A 12,330-nucleotide genomic window follows, 5' to 3' on the forward strand; every position below is an offset into this window, starting at 1 on the left:
AGACTACATATGACCTTCTGGAGGCGCCAGCCGTCTGGAACCCACGACCTGCAGGAGGCGCCTGCATCCAGACCATCTTCTATCCTCAGGAAGTCGCCTAAGTCCCAGCGGCCATGTCCCTACGGTCTCCTCCTGGGGGGATCACGTGCTTCCAGGGTGAAGTCCGATCCACATCTACAACAGGCCTCGCCATCTGACGGTAGAGACCGACGAGGAGTTCTCCCCTTGACGGCAGTACAGACTCTACCTCAGAAACAAGGGTCCATGCTCCAGGTACTAACACCAGGGAGGTCTATGATTACTGCATTTTTCAAAAGCTAATAAAAAGTACCTTTTTACACAGGCTTTTTCTTGATTATTGAGATTATAGTTGGATCACTGAATGTAATTTATTTGAGTGGAACTTCTGTGCTTAATTTTTGTTTACTGTTCTTATTTCTAAAAAGATTTTTGTGTTGATTTGATATAATTAGAATGCTAACATGATTATTTTGACTAGATATTTATAATTGATTAATTATGATTGTTCTTAAGTCACCATGGGCATTTTGATATGGCATCTAATTAAATCTGAATTATAAATAAAATAGAATTGTCTTCATTTTTTGGCACTAAAATGTGGCAAGTCAAGATGCACAAGCAGGCCAATACAATATTAGCCCGTGGAAAACAGGTGCTCATGATTGAGCGCCTGCTCTGCTAAAGCATGCTGATGCACTTCTCCGGGCGCATGATATTATATTTAAATGGGCTGCCACGGTAAAAAGGAGGTGTCCAGGAGAGGTGGCTGTCAGCGGGTTAGGAAAACGGATACTCAATTTTCTGAGCGTCTGTTTTCCTAATCTGTGCACAGACACAGGTTAGGAAAATGGACGCTCATTAATTGAGTGTCCCTTTCCCTAACCTGACTGCTGGCACACTTTTTTTTTTTTTTAGGGATATCCTTTTTCGGTTCCTCCAACTTAATATCGCCATGATATTAAGTTGGAGGAACTACAGAAAAGCAGTATTTTCTGCTTTTCTGTAATCTTTTTGGGCTCCTCAAGAATTAATGCAGGCATTTTTTAGGGTAAAAATGTGAGCATCGGGCGCATATTTTTTTTGCCTCAGGGGGAAATAGCCTCATCAACATGGATTTACATCTGATGAGCACTATTAGCTTCGCGCTTGGTTAGATGTGTTTTTTGGATGTGCTAACCCCTGTTTTGTATTGGGGGTTATGGACACACGTCCAAAACGTGCGTCCAAATGCATGTTGAGCCATGCGCTGCTGCCAGCACATGGTATTGCATCGGCCTGAAGATGTTTAGATGCCCAAAATTACCCACAGTTATTTTTACAGAAAACTGAAAAAAGAAAGCTTGCTAAATATCTTTGTCAGTAATCTAGCCTGAAGTGTCTGAGTACTCCAAATTTCTTATTCTAAGGTTTGGTTCTCTTGTCTCTTAATATCGAAACACCTATGGCTTAATTTCAAACCTTTAACATGAACTTAGTAATGTTTGTTTTTTGTGCCAATACCAAATTGTTCAAGGGGACGAAACAGTGCAGTACAGTACCTCAAATTGCTGTAATTTCCTTCGAATTATAGAGACTTCATTGGCCTGCAAAGGAGCCACAGCCTGTTTCACCTGGAAAGCCATCTTCTTAGTCTGGCTCCATTGTTCTGGCAGATCCTAGAGACAAGAAAGAGTGAGGATACTAGTACTTCTCAGAGGCACACAAAAATAGAACCAGATCCCTCAGGCAGAGAAATATGCAGAACAAAGCTGGTTCTGGAGAGAGAAATCAAATTCAAAAGGTGTTAAGATATCTCAAAAGACACCATCATTACTAAAATTTAATTATTAATCTGACTCAGCTTCCACCCTATTTAATACATAAATATACAACATAAAATAATAATACAGTAATGTAAAGAAAACATACGTGAAGCTTCATATGCACTTCTTCTGGCATTTCCAAATCATAGGTCTTGAGAAGTTCAATAGTATCCTGCAAGGGTTCGAACATATTGTCTGTGGCTACCTGTCTGTCCTTCAAGCTTATTAAGTGCTGCATCACTTCCACCAAACCATTATAATCACCTTCTTGCACTGGTTTAGTGAGGCCTGTTTTGGTTGTTTCCATGAAGGTTTCTAAATCACTCAGACTAAAAGAAAATAAACCCACTTGTTACTTTAACATCTATTTCTTTATTTAAACATTTCCAAATATTAATCTGCTACTCTGTTAATAGGTTTTGCTGGCTATAATAAATATTGCTTTTTTTTAAATAACTTTTTATTTATAAATTTCAAGTCACAATATAATCATGACAAAGAGATCAACATTGTACAAAGTGAGTAGAGAACAATTGCAGCAAGAAGGAAAAAGAACAATTCTGATAACAGAGATCAGAAAACATAAAGGGACAGCAAGTACAGTGCTTAACCAAAGAGGGCATGATTATCAAATAAATCTAAATAGAAAACACATTCCCAGTCCGGAATGTGATAGGGATCCCATATTATATTATATTTAAATAACTCATGCTGCAAAGTATATCTGAGTTTTTCCAAGTCAGAAATAACTCTGACATGGTTTATTCAATAATCAAGACAAGGATTCCTTATCCAGAAGTAGCAATAGTGAATCGGGCAGCAAGCAATAGGTGACCTACTAATTTCCGAAATTTCCTTGGCACAAGTGACCCTTCTCAACGCCCCAATAAGCTAAGTGTAGGAGAGATGTAAATAGGCAAATTTATTATGTCTGCAATTTCAGCAATAACTCTGTGCCAGAAAAATTGAACTCCCATACACCACCACCACATGTGCAAATAGGTACCATGCTCACCACATCCCTGCCAACATAGGGAGCTATAGGAAGGAAATATAGTCGAGAAGAAAATTGGCATGCGACAAGTATAGTGTAGCAGGCATACCATGAGCTCTATATGACGTTGACAGAGAGAGTTTTTATGGGCATTGGACTATATAAGTTTCCAAGTTTGAACTATAAAAGAGGTACCCAAGTCTTGGTTCCAGCAATCAATTAAGCCTTGCAGGGTAACAGTGCTCGCTTTCCCTTGAAGAATACCCTTTGCACAGGCATCTGGGTCAGACAAGTACTCTGCAACCCCCCCAGGGTTGCAGAGTACTCTGTCTACACTCTGTAAATCAGAGTGTAGACAGAGCAGTCTGAAGTTGAAGAAGTTGATGTGGGTGGACTCTGGCAAATCAAATTCAGAACAAAGTTCCTCAAAAGTTTGGAATTTCCCATCATCCCATAAATGTATCAAGTAGTATAGGCCATTATCCGTCCATTCTTTAAATGCCAAAGTGAACGTAAGGCTGGACACCAGAGAATTCCCATAAATAGGGGCCAAGAACAAGAGAGATTCAGCATCTAACTGCAAGTAGTGTACAACCTGCTGCCAAACAGTACAGGTGTGAGTGAGAATTGGGCTGGAGCGAGCAATCTTATGACCCAGCAGGGGAGGTAGGTGGCAAAAAGGGGCAGGCAGTGCAAAATCCACAATATCAGACTGTAATTGTTCCAGGGGTCACCAAACTACTGCTATATGCCAAAACCAGGCCATAAGTGCTAAAAGCCTGGCTGCCCAATAGTAAATTCTGAAGTTGGGGAGCGCCATCTCCCCCTGCTGCTTAGAAAGCTAAAACTGCTCGAGTCGAATGCATGGTTGATGATAGTTCCATATAAAACGGATTATCAACCCATGTAGGGAGTCAAAAGTCTTGGCAGGTATATTACAAGGGACATGCTGAAATAAATATAGGAATTTAGGTAAGATCACCATTTTGACCAAGTTGATATGCCCAGCCCAGGAGAGAGGTAGAACTGCCCATTTATGTAACCTAGATTTAGTCAGGGCCAGTAGAGTGGCATAATTTTTGAAGAAAAGGTCATTCCAGTTCCTTGGGATAAAGATCCCCAAGAAAATTAACCCATCCTGAATGACACGGAAATCTGTCATACAAGGGGGAATCACCGTATGGGGTCCTATGGGAAAGATTTCTGATTTAGTGTAATTAACTTTATATTTCTTAAGGTCACTAAAGACCCCCAGAATGTCCATTAAGGATGGACATGAAGAACATGGGCTTGATATGAAAAGCAAAATATTGTCTGCATACAAAGAGATGATATGCATAGTAGAGCCGAGCTGAAAACCTTTAATAGCCGGGTGTTGGCAGACTAGAGCAGCTAAGGGCTCAAGAGCAAGATCAAAGAGAAGGGGGGATAGAGGACAGCCTTGCCGTGTGCCTCGTGTAATTGGGAAATAAGAAGACAACACCCCATTAATAAGAAGACGGGCTCAAGGAGTTTCATACATAGCTTCTATCCATTGTATAAAATGTTCTGGTAGCTGTGCATGTCGTAAGACCACAAATAAATAGGGCCAGGAGATGCAGTTGAAAGCTTTTTCGACATCCAGAGAGATGATGAGCCCCATGTGCCCCAGTTTTTTGGACAAGAGTAAGATATTAAATAAATGCCTGGTGTTAGAGGATGAAATGCGGCCCTTCACAAAACCAGATTGGTCAGGGGAAGGACTTTTTCTAAACGAAGCTGCAAAATTTTCGCCAAAATTTTAAGGTCCGCATTCAGCAGGGAAATAGGATGATAAGACCCACAATCACCCGGGTCTTTCCCGTCTTTATGGATAAGAGAAATGTTAGATGTCCCGCTCCAGAATTCCAACCTGGTCAAAAGGTCTGGCTGAGTACACACTTCATTCATCTCAAACTTCCTTCTCAGAGATTCACACCCAGATATATTGGGCCATTTCCGGTTACGTGACATATTGGACCAGTTACTTATTAGCTTCGATTACCTCCAACCCTTGGCATCCATAACTCTTTCCACGTATCCTTGTTGAAACCTGTGGTTCTTTCCTGGCCTACTCGTAAGGCACCTGTGCCATCCCAAGTGGTTGCAGAATCTGATACTGTATATAAAGTTCAAGAGGTCCTCGATGTCCACCATAGAGGCCACCATTAGGAGTACCTCCTGTCATGGGAGGGCTACAGCCCTAAGGAAAATTCGTGGGAGCCTGCTCATAACATCCTGGATAAGGGGCTGCTTCTTTCTTTTCACCTTGCCCATCCGGGCAAACCCCGGCCTCCAAGAGGTGGGCATAAGGGGGGTAGTGTTGCTTGCGAGCTCATTTACCCCTGACTGCTAGCTCCAGCCACCTCCACACCCGAGCTGCCCCCATCGCTCCTGGCTCCTCCGTGGACTTTCCATATGGCCCGCAGGGAGAAGCCGCCATCCTGCGCCATGCCGCCTCCTAGGCGCGTGCATCTGTTCTTGCTTTAAAGGGGCCGCGGCAAGAAACCACCCCGCGGCCCTGGATGATGACATCACTGGGTCCCAGTTCTTAAGGCTGGGCCCAGCCAGTGCTTCCTTGCCTTGACAACAGGTCCCCACTCTAGTCGTGTGCTCGCTGCTTGTTCCTACTTTCGTTTGTGTTCCTGGTTCCTGATCCTGCCTTTGTTCCTTGGTACCCGCTCCTGTCTTCGTTCCCAGATCCTGCTTCTACCCAGTCCTAGTCTCGCTACTGATTGACTTCTGGCTTGACCCCTGCTTCGTCTGACTATGCAACTGATTGACTCCTAGCTTGACCTCTGCATTGCCTGACCATCTCAGACTGACTCCTGGCTTTGACCTGTGCTCGTTTGACCACCTGTTCTTGTTTGCCTCCAGTCCTGACCACAGCCTGCACTCTAATGCCTCTATTGATTCTACCCTGGACTTGGCCTCTCAGGCTTCGGCCTTCTTCTACTCGAGCGCCCACTGTCTTGCCTTCCATTCTCCATTGGCACCCTGGTCTCTAGAACTCTGCCTCGTCTGGACTCATCCTCCTATCCTTGCTACCACTGCTGACATCTGGCTGAATCAGACATCGCTTCCTGGGAGTCTTCGGATGGAGGCCCACCTAAGACCAGCCAGCCCCGGTACCCAAGGGCTCAACCTGCAGGGAACGAGGGCTGGTATTGGCGAAGCTCCAGCTGGCCTCTGTCACTCAGCCAGCTCCGCCTACCAATGGTGGGGACCCATAAGGCTTGCCCTGCGGGTAGCGTCAACCCCACATCAGGCCAAGGTTGACCTCCGGCACAACATTATTGCCCTTAGCTCACTGTAGAATGCGTTTTCTTTTGCAAGGCGATTAAATACCCCGGACATTGAGAGAAAGGCAGTTAATTTCAAGTTGCATTAGCACTGAAAAAACTCATACAAGAAATATTTAAACCAAAGACAGAAAAAAAGATAAGGGAAGATCCCATAAACAAAAATAGAGAAATACCGCCAAGTAGTAGGGCTATGGACCCATAAAGAAAAAAGGAGAAAATGAATCCCACGAGCCCAGTCTTGCTGCGGTAAGGTAGCATTTGTAAAACACCATGTGCCAATTATAACCCTATGAATAAGAAGTGACCAAAAAACATCAACATTCAGAAAACCATCCAATTAAGGAGCGGACTGGGTGAGAACTTCCCTACCCCCCTACCTAAACTCCCTCCCTCTTACTCTCTCCTCCCCACCCCCTAAACCCTACCTATCTATCCTTTTTTTTGTTTTACAACTTACTTCAGGGCCTGAGCTGAAGTAAGTTGCGGTGCACGAGTCTTCGGGACAGCATTCAATGGCGCTGTCCTGGCCCACCCCGCCCCATCCCTTCCTGCCCAGACCCCGCAGCCTGGCCAGCACCTTTGAAGAGGCACCTTTGAAGAGGCCAGCACCTTTGAAGAGGCACTTGTGCGCACACCAGGGTTTACGCGTATGGCCAGACCTCTTTGAAAATTCACCTAGCGGGCGCAAGGCCCAGCCACGCTCATAAACCCTGGATTTTACGCGTACAGGCCTTTTAAAATCCAGCCGTTCATCTCCTCCTCTTCCCCCCTGCTCCGCCTTCTCCTTTGAGTCTTTGCAGCTTCTGTCCTATTCTCATGCTGAGATGGGCGGAGTGTGCACTGGTTGTGACTTACTCTGAGTGTTGGGAGTAGCAGCAGTGGAGGAGCTGTGGCAGCCAAGGTAACTTGTTAAGATGGCTGCCCATATCGTACCAACTTCTCCCTTCTCCTGCACTTGTATATTAAAAGAACTGGCCCATTGTGCTGAGTTCATGTGTGTCTTAGCCCCCTCTCTCCATTTGTTTGAAAATTTGGAAGAGATTGGTGGGGTTTTCGGTGCTGCTTCTTTTGGCCATAAGAGTTTTTCTCCATGTCCTCAATGCCTGCCTCATGGAGGATGGTGTGCTACAGGTTTTTGTTAATGAGGTGTGTCTTGGACTTGAAAAGTTTGGGAAACACGGTTCTAGGATGTACTAACAATTGCAGATTGATCCCCAGTAGGCTCATTCTTTGCTGTTGCCGCTGCTTTAGCTGCTTGCATTGTCATTACTTTATACAGCTCATAAGACAAAAATTAATCTCTTTAAGGCATTTCAATAGATAACTTCATTTTATGACTTCTCCATAGTGAGTAACCTACATCTCCTAATCTTCTATATAATGTAATATTATGATTACTATTAAGACTGGATGATGACTGTGTAAAGTCTTTAGATTACCTATTATTAATGTGATCCACGAGATGCTGTTTAAACATAAGACTCCAGCGTTTGATTAAATTTAACACTGCTTGTTTAAAAGGACGACAATCAATCTGAAACCAGCCACTGAAGACTTTATTATTTTCAATCTTGGCCACTTCTTCATAGAGATCTTCATAAGAATCAATCTGAAGAGAAACAGAAGATACTAATGCATCACAAACTAAATATATTTTGCAAGTCATACAACTGATTTCTAAGTGTTTATTTGAGATTAGACTTGCAATATATATACATACACAAACACTGTGAGGACAATTTCAAAGCCTTTTACTCAAAGAAATTGGCCTGGCTGAAAATTACCCTTGTTCAAATGTGAATTTTCAAAGGCTTATTCACTCAAAAAAGGCCATATGTGCATGTTTGTGGCCCATGCGCGCCTATTTCATATTTTAAAAAAGGGTCACTTATACATGTATATGCATGTGCATGAGCAAATGTACACGTGCAAATAAGGCACATGTTTATTTATGCCTTAAAACAAAGTAGAAGATTGTTGAGGCAAGACTTTCCTTAGCTAAATCCATGTTGGCTTTGTCACATTAAACTATGCCTATTGATAGGTTCAGCAATTTTGTTCTTTATGATAGATTCTACAATTTTGCCTGGCATAGACATTAGATTCACTGGTCTGTAGTTTCCTTGAGCATTTTTAAAACTTGGCATTACAGTAGCAACCCTCCAGTCTTCATTCCATAGATGATTTTAATGATAGTTTACAAATTACTAATAACAGATCTGCAATTTTGTTTTTTCAGTTCTTTCAGCATTCTGGGATATGTACCATCTGGTCCAGCTGATTTGCTACTCTTTAGTTTATCAATTTGCCCTATTATCTCTTCCAGGTATGCTGAGATTTGTTTCATCAGTTCTGCTGAATCATCACCTGTGAATATTATTTCTGCCTGGGTATCTCTCTTATATTTTCCAAAGTGAAGGCTGGAGCAAAGAATTCATTTAGTCTCTCTACTTTGGCTTTGACATCCCTATGTGCTCCTTCTACTCCTTGATCATCTCATGATCCAAATGACTCCCTCGCTGGCTTTTTACTTCAAATGTACCTGAAAAAGTTTTTATTATGAGCTTTTGCTTCCATGGCAAGCTTCTTTTCAATTTCTCTCTTTGCTTTTCAGTGCTTTTCATCTAACTTGCTAATGCTTATGCTGTTTCCTGTTTTCTTCATTTGGTTCCCTTTTCTATTTCTTGAAAGATGTTGTTTTACAAGCTAATTTTAAAATGAGCACGCTTGCACCCATACACACATGTATCAGCATGCGAGCAGAGATACAATGCAATTTTAAATCGTTCATGCAATTGCGTGCATATGTTTTAAAATACATATCCCACGTGTAAGTATATGCCTAATCTTAAAAGATTGCTCGAGGAAATGTACTTTGCATATTTTTCCTAGGACTTTACTGGTTTTTATGCATGTATGTAGGCAGATTTTAAAACATGCTCATGCGAAGGACAACCCACTTTTTTTAATTAGTCCATCAATTTGCCCAGTTAATATCAAGGTCTTCTCCTCTGGTTCTTCATCCTTCATACCCCACAGTTGACCCAGACCCCTCACACTGTCCAGTAAGCCCTAAAACTCGAGATCTACAGACTTGTTTCTTATCTGGAGCAGTAGTAAAGTTACACAGATAACAAGCTGACACTACTGCAGATTCGAGTTTTAAAATACAGAGTTATGTTGGCCCCGCCCCGGAACAAGCTATGCCCTGCCCCTTTCAGCACTCTTATTTTAGATGCGTGCACAAATATATATATGTACATACTTTGTGGCTTTTAAAAATCGTTATTGCCTGTTATGTTGTGAAGAAAGTCAATAGTGGACCCTTGGGCCGGCTGATATGGACGACGTCCACAGTTGGTAATGAGCCGGGAGGCGGAGCTTAGCTGGAGCTGATGGATGACGTCTTCACCCTGGAAACCCGAGACCCCCCCAGGAGGAGCCCGTAGGGGTCCGAGTCGCTGGGACTTAGGAGAATCGTGAAGAATCCGAGGATCGTGCTGGCTGAAGGCAAGGAGAATCGTGAAGAAGTCCGAGGATCGTGGCTGGCTGAAGGCAAGGAGAATCGTGAAGAAGTCCGAGGGTCGTGGCTGGCTGAAGACAAGGAGAATCGTGAAGAAGTCCGAGGGTCGTGGCTGGCTGAAGCAAGGAGAATCGTGAAGTCGGAGCTGGAGTCAAGGCAGCAGGAACAAGCTGGAACCTGAGCTGGAAGCAAGGCACGGCTGGAACAAGCAGGAACCAGAGCTGGAAGCAAGGCACGGCTGGAACAAGCAGGAACCAGAGCTGGAAGCAAGGCACGGCTGGAACAAGCAGGAACCAGAGCTGGAAGCAAGGCACGGCTGGAACAAGCAGGAACCAGAGCTGGAAGCAAGGCACGGCTGGAACAAGCAGGAACAAGGCAACTAACCACTCAAGGAGCGACCACGTTGCAAAGGTAAGGCAGTCAGACGCTGGTTTAAATAGCCAGCCAGCGTCTGACGTCAGGAACGGGGCGTTTCAGCACTTCCGGGTGCTGGACCTTTAAGAGCCCCCTCCTCGCGCGCGCGCGTGCCCAGGCAGTGGGAGGAGTCAGGCTCGGCCTTCGGCGGCGTCTCCACGTGGAGGGAGACGCTGCCATGCGGCCCTACAGGCCCCAGACGCGGCGGATCGCGGCAGCCCCGGGGGAGTCGGCAGAAAGGTAAGGACCCGGTCGCTAGCCTGGCGACCGGGACCGCAACAGTACCCCCTCCTTTACGCCCCCTCTTCAAAGGGCTTGGCCTGTCAGGATGGTCTTGATGGTATTGTTGCAGAAGAGTCTTGTCCAAAATGTTGCGGGCAGGTTCCCACGTATTGTCTTCATTCCCACAACCTTCCCAAGCCAACAGATATTCCCAACGTCTGTTGGCGAAGCGCGCATCAAGGACCTCTCGTACCTGGAATGTAGGATCCTCAACCGTAGTGGTGGAACCATCATCGAGCGGTCTGGGGTGAAATCTGGAAAGAATTACTGGTTTCAAAAGAGAAACATGAAAGACATCATGAATGCGTAGAGTGGTAGGGAGTCGAAGGCGATACGAGACCAAACCTACCCTCTCTGCTACGCGGAAAGGCCCACAGAACTTGGGTGAGAGTTTTTTGGACGGTTGTCTCAAGTGAATGTTCTTTGTACTGAGCCACACTCGATCGCCTGGAAGGAAAGTGAATGCAGGTTTTTGATGACGATCGTAGTGGTGTTTAGCAGTGCGTGCGACTTTATGGAGTCGAAGTTGAACAGAGGACCAAAGTTTACTCAATTGGTCTGCGGTAACCTGAGCAGCAGGTGAGGAGGTTGGTACTGGAAGAGGTAATGGTGGTTTGAGTTGTTTACCATACACGATTTGAAAAGGCGACTTCCCTGTCGCCGTATGTATTTGATTGTTATATGCGAATTCCGCCCAGGGCAAAAGTTCTACCCAATTGTCTTGCTTGTGATTAATGAACGCTCGTAGGAACAACTTCAATGAACGATTCATGCGTTCTGTTTGCCCATTACTTTGTGGGTGGAAAGCGGTAGAGAAACTCAACTGGATCTTGAACTTTTTGCATAAGGCTTTCCAGTACCTGGCTGTGAACTGAGGACCCCTGTCAGACACAATGTCCTGAGGCAGACCCATGTATACGAATACATGATGTGTGAATAGAGAGGCCAATTCAGTGGCGGAAGGTAATTTGGGCAAAGGCACAAAGTGAGCCATTTTAGAGAAGCGGTCCACTGTGACCCATACCACGGTTTTGCCTTGCGAAGGCGGAAGTTCCACCATAAAGTCCGTGGCAATATGGGTCCATGGTTCTGTGGGTATGGGTAATGGTTGCAAAAAACCTCTCGGAGAGCCGTTTAGTGGTTTTTGCAGGGCGCAAGTAGGACAAGAGTTGATGTAGGTGGAAACGTCACGGCGAAGGCCGGGCCACCAATAGTAACGATTTATAAGGTCCAAAGTTCGTAGCCTACCAGCATGCCCCCCGGTCAGCGAGTCATGTCCCCAAGACAAAACTTTCTTCCGTAGTCTTTTAGGAACAGTAATTTTTTGCGGGGGCAATGGAGGTGATACTTAGTTGAATACAAGCAGGGTCCAGGATGGTCTGTGGTGAGTCCTCCTCCTCCTCCGGCTGAGAAGTGCGAGAGAGGGCATCGGCCCGCACATTCTTCTCTGCTGGTCGAAACTTGAGGAGGAAATTAAAACGACTGAAGAAAAGTGACCATCTTGCTTGCCGCGGGTTTAGCCGTTGAGCTTGGGCTAAATACAATAAATTTTTGTGGTCCGTGTACACGGTCACCGGATGATTAGCCCCCTCTAGCCATTGCCTCCACTCCTCGAAGGCTAACTTGATGGCTAGGAGTTCTTTGTCCCCGATGCCGTAGTTACATTCGGCAGGTGAAAACTTTTTAGAAAAGTAGGAACATGGCATCAATTTGCCGGAAGCATTGTGTTGACTGAGAACGGCGCCGACAGCCAGGTTCGAGGCATCGACCTCCAAAATAAAGGGACGTTGTGGATCTGGGTGTCGTAGGCACGAGGCTGTTATGAAAGCTTGTTTTAACGCTTTAAAGGCCTCCGAGGCGGTAGTGGACCAGTCATGAGCGTTAACTCCTTTGCGTGTAAGCGCAGTGAGGGGAGCTACCTTCTGGGAATAATGCGGTATAAAATGTCTGTAAAAGTTGGCAAAGCCAAGA

The 12,330-nt window shown here is 44.9% G+C and overlaps 1 protein-coding gene across 1 annotated transcript in view; it reads right to left on the reverse strand.

Moving 5' to 3' along the window:
* DNAH17 (dynein axonemal heavy chain 17) overlaps window positions 1-12,330 on the reverse strand; it is a 1,486,981-nt gene that overhangs the window by 872,860 nt on the left and 601,791 nt on the right. Inside the window, exons 20-22 of the mRNA XM_029599137.1 lie at window positions 7,580-7,749; window positions 1,930-2,152; window positions 1,560-1,676 (exon numbers count right to left, since the gene is read on the reverse strand). Coding sequence (XP_029454997.1) covers window positions 1,560-1,676; window positions 1,930-2,152; window positions 7,580-7,749 — 510 coding nt within the window. The remainder of the gene's footprint in view (window positions 1-1,559; window positions 1,677-1,929; window positions 2,153-7,579; window positions 7,750-12,330) is intronic.

The sequence above is a fragment of the Rhinatrema bivittatum genome, chromosome 4 (assembly GCF_901001135.1).
Source record: "Rhinatrema bivittatum chromosome 4, aRhiBiv1.1, whole genome shotgun sequence".
In the NCBI taxonomy this organism is placed as follows: Eukaryota; Metazoa; Chordata; class Amphibia; order Gymnophiona; family Rhinatrematidae; genus Rhinatrema; species Rhinatrema bivittatum.